Below are 14,611 nucleotides of genomic sequence, written 5' to 3'. Positions count from 1 at the left end.
TATACAACACACAGAAATTTGTGCGTACGGGAGGGAGTACCGTTCTCAACGCTGCTAGCCGCTAGCCCTACATACCGGCATGTTGCGCAACCTTAATTCTGTAGAACAGACCCATGCGTGAAATCTTGTGTAAACTCGCTACGTGTGGCAAATGCGTGCAGTTGCGAAATACTGAAGTGATCCACCATCCACCGCAAAATACAGTTGACAATAGAGTTGAGGTTCGTCACAAACAACAATAGCACTATCAAAGGCTCGCCGACAAGGTTAGCGGAAGAAATTCTTCTTAATCAAGAGCATTAGTCCATGAACGGGACGGGTTGGTGAACCCAAGCAGAGCTAAGCTAAGTCAGGAGGAGCGACACGGGCAGTGTGCGGTGTTTAGCACCTCGCGTGTCGTGGAGATCGGCCACTCACTCAGCTCAGCTCCGATCGCTCTGCCATCACCAGAAAAGAGTCAGAGTCAGAACTTACAGTCACCGCGAAACTGTGGGCACATGTGTACATGTTGTGTATGTCTTCTTGGACTGTGTTTCGCCAAAGTCTCCGTCATCTGACACGTAGAATGGCTGACCATCTACCGTTTTTCACCCAAGGCACAGTGGTGAAGGGATTTGGACGAGGAAGCAAGGAATTGGGCATTCCCACGGGTGAGATTGCAATAACGAAATGCCCACTTCGGTCAACCAATACTTCACTCTATTGCTGCTTTCAAATAAGTACAATTTACTTTAAGTTGTGATTAGTTGTCATAAACCATTATGAAACCAGAAGAAGAAAATCATAAGTGATATTTAATTCCAACAACAAAGTGGCATATTGAGTAACAAACAAAATTCCTCATAATAATTCTTTTTTTTTGTGTGTGTGTGTGTGTGTCTGTCTGTGTCATATACTATACAGTGATGTTCAATAACACCAGACGAAGAAAGCCTGTTCCGCAAATCATAAGTGATATTTAATTGCAACAACAAACTGGTGTATTCGTTGAATAACAAACACAATTCATCATAATCATTCATTGTTTTTTATGTGTGTCTGGGTCTGCATCTGTGAACATTCATTTGTTCAGTGAAAAGTAAAATGAGAAATGAAAGCTTCTCCACAGCTATACTGGTACCCAAATGGGGGCACATGATGTTGAATGTGCTTCCTTCTGACATTAGGTACTTTGAGTAGAAGAATCCATTCTGCGAAAGATTGATTTACTTTTTTTTTGTGGGTGATTTGTCGCTTCATATTTATGGCATTTTTTTTTCATTTGTATTTTTTAACAATTACCTCTTTCAATGGATGATACATGTACAATGTCTGCAGTCTAAAGTGCAAGTACCCGTTTTTACATAATACAAGTGTAGTGTAGAAATAGTAAAGATATATATTATATTCAAATTCAAGGCTTTTTACTAATCTTTCTCCACTCTTGGACAGAAGAGTGCTTTTTCTCATGTGAAGAGGTGATGGTTTACACTACTTACATATCATGTACATTGTACAGTCAACCTTGCCTTAAAGTCGAATCTATTTGGACTGAAGAAATACAGTGTAGCTTCGACTTAGGGAAAATTTGACTTATGTAATATGAGTGGTTAAAATCAATAGAATAGAAAGGGAACAGGACTTGAAAAGACCTTCGACGTAGGCGATTATTCGACTTTATTATGCGAGGTCGACTTACACAAGGTTGACTGTATTCATACTGTGCCATCCAGGCGCGCCGGAAGCAGTTTTGGATTGGGGGGGCAAACATTGGAGGGGGCTCAAGATTAGACCATGCATATGTTACACAATATACACATACACACACACACACATGCACACACATCTATTATATATATATATATACATAAATATATGTAAAGTGGCGTACGGTGGGTCGAAACATGGGGGGAATCATAAAGTAATTTTGACGGTCTGTATGCTTGTGCGTGTGTGCGTGAGCAATAATGGGACTACAATACATTACGGAATGTGATACATTCAACAACGCAGTCATTGAGGAACATTGTAAGTTTTCCTTACGTGGAAGATGGAATGACGGTGTAAAACGATCGACAAATTATATACTGTCAGCAACATAAGGTGAATGGCATAACAATAAAATGCGAGCGAGCGAAGCGAGCGAGCTTGAAAATTTTGATATTCTACAGTTCCAAAACTGGAGTTTTGTAGCTATATATTTCGTTTTGGAAATAAATGGGAGCGCATCGGGCGCAACTGCTGGCAATTATTGGCAGCAACATTAGGAGAATGGCATAACGATTCAATGCGAGCGAGCGAAGCGAGCAAGCTTGAAAATTTTGACATTCTACAGTCCAAAAAAGGGGTTTGTAGCTACAGTATATCTTTCACTTTGGAAATTAATGGGGCGGCGCATCGGGCGCAACTGCTGGCAATTACTGGCAGCAACATTAGGAGAATGGCATAACGATTCAATGCGAGCGAGCAAAGCGAGCGAGCTTGAGAATTTTGACATTTTACAGTCCCAAAACTCCCGTTTGTAGCTATATCTTTCGCTTTGGAAATTAAGGGGGGGCATCGGGCGCAACTGCTGGCAATTACTGGCAGTAACGTTAGGAGAGTGGCATAACGATTGAATGCGAGCGAGCGAAGCGAGCGAGCTTGAAAATTTTGACATGTTACAGTCCAAAAACTCCCGTTTGTAACTATACCTTTCGCTTTGGAAATTAGGGGGGCATCGGGCGCAACTGCTGGCAATTACTGGCAGTAACATTAGGAGAGTGGAATAACGATTCAATGCGAGCGAGCGAAGCGAGCGAGCTTGAAAATTTTGACATTTTACAGTCCCAAAACTCCCGTTTGTAGCTATATTTTATCTTTCGCTTTGGAAATGAAGGGGTGGGGGCATCAGGCGCAACTACTGGCAATTACTGTCAGCAACATTAGGAGAATGGCATAACGATTCAATGCGAGCGAGCTTGAAAATTTTGACATTCTAGAGTCCAACAACTGCCGTCGTAGCTATGTTTTTCGCTTTAGAAATTAAGGGGGAGGCGCACCGGGCTCAACTGCTGGATGCGAGCGAGCGAAGCGAGCGAGCTTGAAAATTTTGACATTTTACAGTCCAAAAGCTGCCGTTTGTAGCCATATTTTTTCCCTTTTATTCATATATATACATATTTATTTTATTTTCTTTGTTTATTCATTTATTTGTATTATTTTTTTTTTTTTTTTTTTTGGGGGGGGGCTTTTTAGGGGGGCAAAAATGCGTTTTGCCCCCCCACTTTTTGGATTGGGGGGGCGGCCGTCCCCCCTGCCCCCCCACTTCCGGCGCCTATGGTGCCATCCCATTTCCTTCCTATGTCTTGATACAGGTACAGCTCTCTTATGATATTTTCATGCATATTCAGTTGTCAACTGGCATTTTCTATTCTCCAGCTAATCAGCTAAATGTGATTTTTTTTTTTTCACTGCTGTCTGTTTTAAATAAAATGTGCTTCCTGTTAACCCTGTACAGCTTTGAAGTCAGCTGATCGTCATAAAGTGGTGTTCTGGATCTCAAAATCATGGAAGAAAATGTTGAAGCTGTTACTAAATGCCAGAGTCCTTCATAAGTGCAAAAAAAACCCCCAAAAAACAAAACAAAACAAAGCAAAAACAGATCAAGCCTGAAGTCATGTTGGCGAAAATGAGAAGACTCTACACCTAGGCAATCACAGTTACTTTTGGTCATTTTAAAATGTATCATTAAAAGGACTGTCAAGAATGCTTCCATCCTGTGGACAGAAGCAGACCTATGTGATTGACATACAGCTGTACAGCATCTGTACGTATGAGCATTAATAATAATAATAATAATAATTGTTTGGATAAAAACTCAAAATTCTATTGTCCAAGAATGGAAATTCATTTTGCCAAATTGATCGTGGGCCGGGCAGCCACTGAGCAGCGCCAGATCGACGTTGCTCTAACCTTTTCAACTGTTGAACGGCAAACAAGGTAGCAGCAACTCCCATCTTTTAACGTCTTTTGGTATGACGCGGCCGGGGTTTGAACCCACGACCTCCCGATTGTGAGGGCAGCCGCTCTACTCACTGAGCCAACACATCAGTGAGTACTACTCACTGAGCCAACACTCACTGAGCCAACAAATCAGTCCGTCCCCATTGGGGACGGACTGATTTTGCTACAACACGCATTTCCCATAGACACCTGCCCGAGTATACTCGGGACTCGTCCTCAGTGGGTTGATAGTTGAACATGGAAATGTACAGTTACAGTACAAATCAATCATGATAGATCAAAACTTAGAAAATCTTCTGTTCCCTCACCTACTGATACCTTCAGCCTTTCATAAATCCTTGCCTTGTGTTTGATATCGCTCAGCAAACTTCCCAGAAGACGTCGTAGAGCACCTACCAGAAGCCCTTTCCACCGGGGTGTACTATGGTTGGGCATCAGTCGACAATGGCGACATTCACAAGATGGTGATGAGCGTTGGTTGGAACCCGTACTACCACAATGAAAAGAAGTCCATGGTGAGTAACGTTTGGTTGTTTTCTTCCTTAAAATTGTTTCTTACCATCAGGGTTTTTCATCCATAGTGTTGTTATGTTCAAATCTTTAAGCATCCTGTAGTGATACTGAATAATGCTGTAGAGTGTAAATATCCTTTAACAATAATTTAGTAAACATGTGGAAAACATTTGGAAAACATTTATTGCGATATACAGTATTTTCATAAGGGTTTAACACCCTCCCCAAGAAACAAACAAACAGATGAACAAAGAATACTTTTAATAATCAAAGAACGATTTGTGTGAAAAGCTTTTGATGTGACAGCATGTCGATAAGATTTGAATTATAAAGATAAACTGAGGATTGCTCTTGTTAAATTTGAAAATAAAAATAATTTAAAGTCATCATGGTCATTCAAGAGCATATATTGCAGCCTATCTTCTTCTTTTTTTAAGTCAGGAGATCACCACACATTTGTTATATCAATATCACTACTCCGTTGATCAAACTTTGTGGTCAGCTGTGGTCAGCTGACCATTTACACTAATGGTCTGCTTGCCCAGGTATTTCTCTTATCCATGAGATGTTTACCTGGAGGCTGATTTCTCGTGTCAATGTTTAACAGACCTGCAGAGATACACATACTTAGAACATACAGTGCTTGAAATGTGTAGATATTGTAAAGTTATTTTATACAGTCAGCAAGGTAAGGTCATCAAGCTTATCCTTCATGATGAATTTGTTGGCTGACATTTTGTTGTGTGTTTCAGGTCCTTTTTATGGGGTTCTACAGTATAACGTTTGTTCCTGCAACAATTGCTCCTATGATTACTATCTGCAAGCTATATTAGCCAAGCATAAATTCTACCCACAAACATATATACTGTAACCCTAACCTGACTCCTAATCCTCACATCAACTAAACTTAAAACCCTATCACAATCCTTGCCCCAACCTGAAGTCCTCGGAAAAAAATAAGACCAGAGCAACTGTAGCAGGAGCAAATGTCGTTTCACCTTTTCTGAAGTTCCACTGTGTGAAGGCACAAGTTATGAGTATGGTTTACTCAACAAGTGTACATTGCACATAGATGTACAATGTGTAGTTCTGTGCTTCTCAATCTGTGGGTACCTGGTAGCAAAACTCTTGCAGGTGGGCTGTGATGTCTTTCCAAAATAGAATTTAAAAAAAAAAAAAAAAAAAAATTATTTGTATTTGATCTAACTGGGCCTCAAACACTTGTTGCAATACAGGAGCCAAAGATGGCATCCAGTTTAAAAAGGTCAAAAAGTACAGCTCTAGTTCATTCTAGAGTTTTATATGTCGTGCCAGCCAGCAAAAAAGATGAAAGGATGTTTTTCCCATGCAGGCTTTCAGGTCTGTACTGTGGAATTAGCAAGCCATGGCATTATGCTTTGTATGGCAGTGTCTGCTTTTGTATTCTTGTGTCACACCCTCCTGTCATTTATCACTGTCAAAAATGTATTTCTATATACTGTACAATGTAAGTTAAATTCTAGTGAGATTATCGCAAATTGCCTCAGGTCTTCACATTCCAGCTGGCGCCAGCATATCAATACTCCTTGGAAATGCTGTTTCACTACCCAACCCACATTCATATGTACAGTACTTGTACCTCTTGTAGTTGTTTTTGTTTCATACAGTAAATCAAACTCCCATTTCTGTAGGTGATAAAGTGACAAAAATGTACATTCAAAAAAAAAGATAAGAAAGAGGGAGTTTATGTACCTCTGATCATGATAGATCTGGGACCCTCTTTGTGATTTGATGTTTGTCTTTTCCTTTGAACAAAAAAAGAACAAAAAATCATTTCATTCATTGAAAATTCAGAGTGATGGCATACAATTTAAATTGCACCCATAGCACCATCAGTCATATTGTACCAGGGTTCTAATGGTTTATGGGAAAAAACTACTCATTTTTAGGAATAAGTTTAGAATTGTTATTGCATTATTACATGTACACTGTATGTGGTGTACACTGTACATACAAGGAAATTACTGGCAGTTGACAAGAGTTCTTCTGTGACTAAATGAATTCTTTTATCAGTTCACTTCACTGCCCTGTTTAAGACAAGTACACAATGTACAGTTGTACATCATGTAGAACCTTCTAGGAACAATTAGTACCAGTGCATTTGCATAATGTACAGTGTACCTATAGTTTGTACTTGATGATTAAATAAATAGCATGTTCTATGAAAACCAGTACTTAGTTCTTTTTTGTCAGTGTGCACGAAATTGTGAATCCACCAGATCCTAGGAAATATTCATTGTCACTGGGGCAACAAAAGCTGAAGTACTTACAAATTATGAAATTTTGGTAGAAGTCACTTTTTTTTTTCATTTATCAACCTAATGTACATGTCCAGTAGTCAGTCAAGGATGTACAACTTGTAAAATGCACTGTCCAAATCCTAGCTGTCCTTGAAGTCACCATGGTATGCCAAAGGAAAGGCAATCCCATTTTTAATCTCAGAGCTTTGGCTGCTGTGTTATTTTGCTCTGCTGAACATTTGACATTTTTGAGACACGAGACTTTGTTGCCCCAACAGGAATAGAATCGTAATTTCATGTAGATTTTTGAAAGGGGGTCAGAGGTGTCACAGTAACGGCCAAGAAGGCTGCGTGGCACTGAAATGACCACGTGAATGTCATGTCAGAGGATTATGCCACGTCAAGGGAAAGTCAAGTTTATGTGTCACACATAGACCTAGATTCAAGTGAACCTGGATTTGACTTGACCCACATTTCCTCTTCTGCCATGCCCTAATGATAAAACCACTTGCTACCTACAGTGTATTCTCCTTTCCATTTCCTTCTCGACGCTTTCACACTGAGAAACAACACATTTCTTCCTCTCCACACCTTATCTGCTGGTTCATTTGGAAATTTTGTTTTTTCTGTCTGACTCATGAATTGTTCCTTTTCTGTGTGTTCATGTTTTGGTTGTTGTTGTATTTCTCTTTAATGGTATGGGCTGTACAGACCAGTTCACCTAGATACCACTAGCCTTTTGCACCTAGTCTCCTGACCAGATTATGAAGGCCAGATAGATCTATGTAGACCTGTACCGGTACATGTATGTAGGCCCTACTGGTCAGTAGATAATTTCCTTGAACTTCTGCACTTAAAATGTGGCAGTGTCATTAGGTGCGTATACAGTACATGTTAAATACAACTGTAAGACTTTAAAATAATCATAATGTCCAAAGTGGTTGTGTAGTGTTTACAGTGATTGGATCCTTTGTAAGGAAGTTGAAAAAAATGCATGAATCGATCTAAATGACATTATGCAATTAAAGTTTTGTTGTAAAAACCATTATAAGTATAAAGACCTACAATTTTAGACAAGATCTCTGTATCACAGATATTCTGGTGCTTGTGTTTGCAGGTTTTTCCTGTAGCACATCTATTTTAAATGTTTTCATCAAGACAATTTTCCAGGACACAGAATGCAATAAGTGCAATGTATGCTGTGTATCAAGAAAGGCTTTCTTCTTCACAAGAGATTTTCATATTTCAAAGCCTCTCCCGTTCTTGTTCTTCTTCTGTAGGAAACGCATATCATCCATACCTTCAAGGAAGACTTCTATGGCTCCATCCTGAAGGTTGGGATCGTGGGGTACATCCGACCCGAGCAAAATTACCCCAGTCTCGGTGAGTTGCCTTCTGTCACCACGACGACCCAATGAGATGTTGGCTTGCATATGGATAGGGTGCACATTACCAGCATGAAAACTTCGCAGACTCTCATTTAGATATAAAAATAAGGTCATTTATTTGTTACCCAGGGTCAGGTAGCTTTTCCAATGTTAGCACTGCACATCCAGAGGGAGCCCTTTAGGATCATAATTATTACCCCCAGCAACGTCAGGTGTCCTTTTTTTTTTCTTCTTCCTCATCCTTTTTTTTTATACCCCCGCCAAACGAAGTTTGAAGGGGGTATATAGGAATCAGCGGACGGTCGGGCGGTCGGGCGGTCGGTTGGGCGGTCGGTCGGGCGGTCGGTCGGGCGGTTGGGCGGTCGGGCGGTCGGGCGGTCGGTCCGTTGCAAATCTTGCGTCGCGAACTACTTCCTCAGTTTTCAACCGATTCCCATAAAACTTGGCACAGATGTGTGCCTTGGGTTGTAGATGTGCAAGACGTATTTTTTGACAGTACCCAAAAGTACGTTGCCATGGTAACGGCATATTATGGGCAAAAATGGGTACAAATCTTGCGTCGCGAACTCCTCCCACAGTTTTTGATCAATTTTTATGAAATTAGGTACAGATGTTCATCTGAATATGTTAATGTGCAAGACACATATTTCCGCAGTGGCAAAAAGTGCGTTGCCATGGTAACGGCATGTTATTGGTAAAATATAGGGCAAAATGCTTCATGGCAAAACTGCTTCATCAGTGTTCTTCCAATTCTCGTGGAATTCATATTGAATGTTTGTCTTAGGATATAGGTCAGCATGACACATTTCTTGACAGTGACAAAAAGTATGTTGCCATGGTAACAGCTCATATTATGAGCCAAAATGATGGAAAATTTTGTGTTGCAAACTACTTCCTCAGTTTTTGCCCAATTTCCATGAAACTTGGTACAGATGTGTGCCTTTGGTTGTAGATGTGCAAGACGCATTTTTTGACAGTACCTGAAAGTACGTTGCCATGGTAACGGCATATTAACGGCAGAAGATCAAGGAAAGATCTTGCGGATTTAACTACGTCCTCAGTTTTTTGACCAAAGCTTATGAAATGTGGCACACACCTTGATCTTGGTGGGAAGATGTGGAAGACATATTTTTCGGACGTGTCTGAAGCTGCGTTGCCATGGTAACGGCATATAAATGGCAGAAGATCAAGGAAAGATCTTGCAGATTGAACTACTTCCTCTGTATTCGACTGAAGCTCATGAAATGTGGCACACACACTGGTCTTGGTGGGAAGATGTGCAAGACATATTTTTTGGACATGTCGGAAGCTGCGTTGCCATGGTAACGGCATATTAATGGTGGAAGATCAAGGAAAGATCTTGTGGATTGAACTACTTCCTCAGTTTTTGACAAAAGCTTATGAAATGTGGCACACACAATAGTCTTGGTGGGAAGATGTGCAAGACATATTTTTCGGACGTGTCGGAAGCTGCGTTGCCATGGTAACAGCATTTAAATGGCAGAAGATCAAGGAAAGATCATTCCTTGGGTAAGACTGTCGTCACGGGGCGGGGGTATTAATCACCTTAAGTGATATTTCTAGTTTACATCTCGGTGAAGAGAATGACTTGGCAAGGACATTCCCACAAGGCAGGGTTCAAACTCAGGATCAGCTGATTAGGAGTCAATAGTCTTTTCACTAAATCATGGTCCCACTTGAGGTATTTCCCTTAAAGCACCTGGGCAAGCATTTCTTGTCATAGATGCTTTATTCCGAGAAAGACTTTTCAGCAGGATTTTTAAGAGTAGGAGTTTTGCCTCCGCGTTGCAAACCTCAGGATTCTACCCAAACTCATTACCCGGTGATGGCTACTACCTCCAGATGAACACCTATGCTGTATCTTTTTGTATATCAATTTGGTGTATCTCACATTTGTCAAATTTCACAAGGGAAAAAAATGATACAGTGAAACCCCGTTATAACGAGGTCCGTGGGACCGGCGATATTACCTCGTTATAACCGGTACCTCGTTATAACCGTACGCATCAGAAACAAAGAAAAACATAAGGACGATGTCATATCCTACCCATCGATGAAAGTTAAGAACATCCTTTGCGTTGTTACACAATTATGGATCATTATTATCGAGAGAATCAAGGGAAATTATTTTATTCCTGTATTATTTTTATTTCTATATTATATTATAATCAGATTGTAAAAAATGCGTTTGTTAAGTTTTTTCTAAACGCCAGCACAAATGAAGTAACATAAATGCGTTGTTTACCGTAACTTGCGAGGTACTAGTATTTTTACGCTGTTGGTGTCAAGTGGGAATGCGATAATTTCATGAATCATTTCGGCTGTAATCTTATACAATGTATGATCGTTGTGCCCGAAAGGATTAAAATGCGTTATTTTCTTCCGAAAATCTCTTCGTGGTTTGTACATCCGTTCTTGAAAAAATAATATGCGACAGGATTGAAGTTAGAAGGTTGTGATCGTTTTTACGCAGATCTGTTCCTCATAGACCATTCTGAAAGAAAGAAAAATCTTCATGGTGAAATGCGTTGTTAAAATTGTGATAATGAGCAAACCCAGATCTATTCAAATTGTTAAGTGCGTTTGGTTGGTTTTTTTTGAACACCGATTAAGTAGCTTAACATGCGTTATTCAACTATCTTTACGCTACTGTCAACCGGCGAGATTGCGATGATTTCAGAGTAGCATACATGCGTCGTTTACCATAACTTGCGGGGTATTTTTACGCTGTTGGTGCATAGCGGGAATGCGATGATTTCGTGAATCATTTCGGCTGTAATCTTATACAATGTAAGTTCGTTACCCCCGAAGGGATTGAAGATGCGTTGTTCATTTTCTTTCGAAAATCTCTTCGCTTTTTGTACATCCGTTCTTGAAAAATATGCGACAGGATTGAAGTTAGAAGGTTGTGATCCTTTTTACGCAGATCTGTTCCTTGTAGACCATTCTTAAAGAGAGAAAAATCTTCATTGTGAAATGCGTTGTTAAAATTGTGATAATGAACAAACCCGGATCTATTCAAATAGTTAAATGCGTTTGCTGCTTCTTCTGAACACCGATTAAAGTAGCTTAACATGCGTTATTCAACTATTTTTACGCTACTGTCATCCGGCGAGATCGCGATGATTTCAGAGTAACATATGTGCGTCGTTTACCGTAACTTGCGAGGGTCTTTTACGCTGTTGGTGCCCAGCGGGAATGCGATGATTTCATGAATCATTTCGGCTGTAATCTCATACAATGTATTATCGTTGCGCCCGAAGGGATTAAAGATGCGTTCTTTATCTTCTTCCGAAAATCCCTTCGCGTTTTGTACATCCGTTCTTTAAAAATTTGCGACAGGACTGCGTTATTCAACTATTTTTACGCTACTGTCACCCGGCGAGATCACGATTTCATTAATTATTTCGGCTATAATCATACACTCATATTTGCTAACCAGCACCAGCAAAAGAACTGGAAGTAGGGACTACAAATGGAAAGGAATGTTGAGTTGCACACGCATTCCAATTTCCATATTTGCCACGAGAGTCGCTACATGAAAAGTTTTTGGGTGCGTTATCTTTTTTCCCTAGTTGTGCTGTGGTCTGACCTATAACATACGCACGCGTGTGATCTCGCGAAAAAGAAAATCGAGTGATTATGTTTAATAACTTAGTAGGAACATCGGATGGTATTAATGTGTCTTATTGCGTGGTTTAGAAGAAAACACGGAAGGAACTGTTCTCTGCAAAACGGGAAAAAGACATGGATAGCGTGAATTCGATTTTCAATGTTTCGTTTGTCGCGTGTTTGAAAAGCGGCAAGTCAAAAAATGGTACCTCGTTATATCCGATCAAATTTCTCATGTTTTTCTTTATCATGATGCGCCGTAAATGTCCTCGTTATAACCGAACTCGTTATAACCGATTCGTTTTTCCATAGGTTTACACGCAAAGGAAAACGGGACCGACGCGATCACCTCGTTATAAGCGGTTCCTCGTTATAACCGAACTCGTTATAACGGGGTTTCACTGTACCATTATTTGTCTAGATGTGGCGGGTTGTCTTTCAGTCACACTGATATGGCACATTCACTTTTTGTGTAGCCAGATGTACTGCATTGTAATTCATTCAATACTACAACAAATGGAATCAAAATTTAAATGTGACCCGCTACAACAAAATGATCATAAAGTCGGGCGAAGTCGATTATTTGAAAATTGCATGACAAAATTCCCTAATCTTTCTGCTTTAAATTGATATATAACACATCTTATGAAAATAATCGGCTGCGGAGATATCGATGTTTAAAAGAGAGCATGTCGAGACGTCTTGGAAATCACTGTTTCGAGAAAAGCCCCCTAAAAGTTTTCCTTGCGACGCAATCGCGATCAAGGGACACGCAAGTCAGTTTTCACCTCCGGACAATAGAGGGTAAGTCCTAGCAACCCCCGAAATGCTCATTCAAGCACAGCGTCGGTGGTCTCCTCACTAACCAATTAGTGACCAGGATGCCAGGAGAAGTGGCTGGGCATAGCGCACCCCGCCCACACGCACCAGTCGACTGGGCAGTGTGTGAGCTTCACGCTTCGGTTAGCGGCAAGCAGCAAACTGACCAATGAGATCACTCTGGTCGTTGTTAGGGGCGGAGCCTATCTGTGGCGCTCAATCCAAATTTTCGAACCAGTTTCTGCTTCGTTGAAACGCCAAACAACATGGCCCAGAAAAACGCTATTTTATGGTCTTTCCTTTCATCATTTTGCTTCAAGATTTCGACAGATGATAGAAGACATGTCAGACTCCAATAATATGTCAAAATCAGAAAATCATAAGTTTTGACCAATTATGATGCTCTGACTTCAAACTCGATTTTCACGGCTTCGACCATGCGCGACTTTAGGACCCTTTTGTTGCAGCGGGTCACAAATAGTCTTGGGTAGCTAGTACATTTTAAAAAGAGCTTTCATTCTATCTAAGGTTTTGACTTCTGTGATGTGACACTATGCTAATTGCTTTAAATACAAATTTACACATGACAATTGTACATATTTTGTCTCTTTTTACTTTCTTTTTCTCAGATGAACTGATAAATGCAATCAAGTCTGACATAGCCCATGCAGAGAAGCAACTATCAGAGCCCGACGCCGTCAAATACAAGGACGAAAACTTCTTCAGGGACGTGACTTCACAATTGTGACCATATTTTAAATGTTGACCTCTGTAGTTTTTAAATCAGATTTTTATATGCACTTGTTACATATATATATATATATATATATTTTGCAAGAAGCTCAAAGCTATTGATAGAAATGGGAAGCAACTACATGTAAGTGTCAGTGGGAATAGAAATTATCTTAATGGTATTTCTGTCACAAATTTGCAAACGTTCTTTAAATGAAATACACTGATGAATTAGAATTAAAGGTGGTGCATATCCGTGTTGGTAGTACAGGTGTTGCGTGAATTTGAGTATATTGATTGTGATGCGTGGTGGAAGCGATGCTATTTGAATAAAAAAGAAAGTAATCATAAGTTATTCAGAATATTTCTTGGGAATCTTTGTATGTGATGAGGTGCTCTCAGCACTGTATCAATACTTCAGGGGTGTTTTTTTAAGTTTAAAGTTCATTTTATTATTTCCCTGGCACAAAGTGTCAATGGAGGCCTTTTTATTTCAAAATTCTTTCAGAGTAATCAAGCGTGTTACCGAAAGAACAGTGACTACGATTAATGACTTCTTTGTAATGATGTTTTTTTTTTTCACTTTGTCATTCTAGGAGGCACGGCTCTGTTTTGCAATATCCCATCACTGTTTTAGAATACAGAGTTCTGTTTTGCCATTAACGACAAATAGGGCTACCGTTGTGTTTGTTATGGTATATAGATCACTACATTTCTTTTGATGCCGGCATTTCCTTGTGACCATAAAAAACATGATTTATGTGTAGTACATGGTGGGGAGGGAGCACAAAAAATGGATGCTCTTGTCTTGCTCTAAAGAATGTGAGCATTACCTTGTGAGTTATAGTTCATATCAGATGAGATCTACGTCGTCTGTCGCCGTATGTTACATGTAAAATAAAAAATAAAAACTAAAAAATTGGGCCAAGAATTATGTGTGGTCATTGTATGTTGTAATCTGAATGTCTTCTGTACTTGCCAAAATGACAGCACAGTCTATGTTGACAGTGAAGTGTAATGCAGCAAGACCATGATACCTCTCTTCCACAGAGCTTTTACTCACTTGTCGGAAGCAAAGTTTGTTGGGGGGGGGGGGTTTGGACTAAAGTGTATCGTATCACAGTCCAATGAATCTGATTTGTGTTAGTCAACTATCATGTCAGATGTGTCAGATGAGGCAAGATCGTCCAATAAAGGAACTAAGCTCAGAGCTTAGTTCATCCTCGGACACCATTTTCAGTAGCAAAGCAAGTCATTGTCGGA

General features: G+C 40.0%; 1 protein-coding gene across 1 annotated transcript; it reads left to right on the top strand.

Annotated features, from left to right (window-relative positions):
- The first annotated feature begins 319 nt into the window (after window positions 1-319).
- LOC139729922 (riboflavin kinase-like) lies at window positions 320-13,364 on the top strand. The gene is made up of 4 exons (XM_071640838.1): window positions 320-650; window positions 4,348-4,499; window positions 8,057-8,159; window positions 13,246-13,364. The coding sequence occupies exons 1-4, from the start codon at window positions 506-508 to the stop codon at window positions 13,362-13,364; spliced, it is 519 nt and encodes a 172-aa protein (XP_071496939.1). The 5' UTR covers window positions 320-505.
- The last annotated feature ends 1,247 nt before the right edge of the window (window positions 13,365-14,611 follow it).

Source organism: Diadema antillarum, unplaced genomic scaffold (assembly GCF_040938485.1).
Source record: "Diadema antillarum isolate AM-2024a unplaced genomic scaffold, OU_Dant_1.0 seq00000271_RagTag, whole genome shotgun sequence".
NCBI lineage: Eukaryota > Metazoa > Echinodermata > Echinoidea > Diadematoida > Diadematidae > Diadema > Diadema antillarum.
The sequence above is the reverse complement of the archived record's forward strand: the minus strand, read 5'-3'. Positions and strand labels throughout refer to the sequence as shown.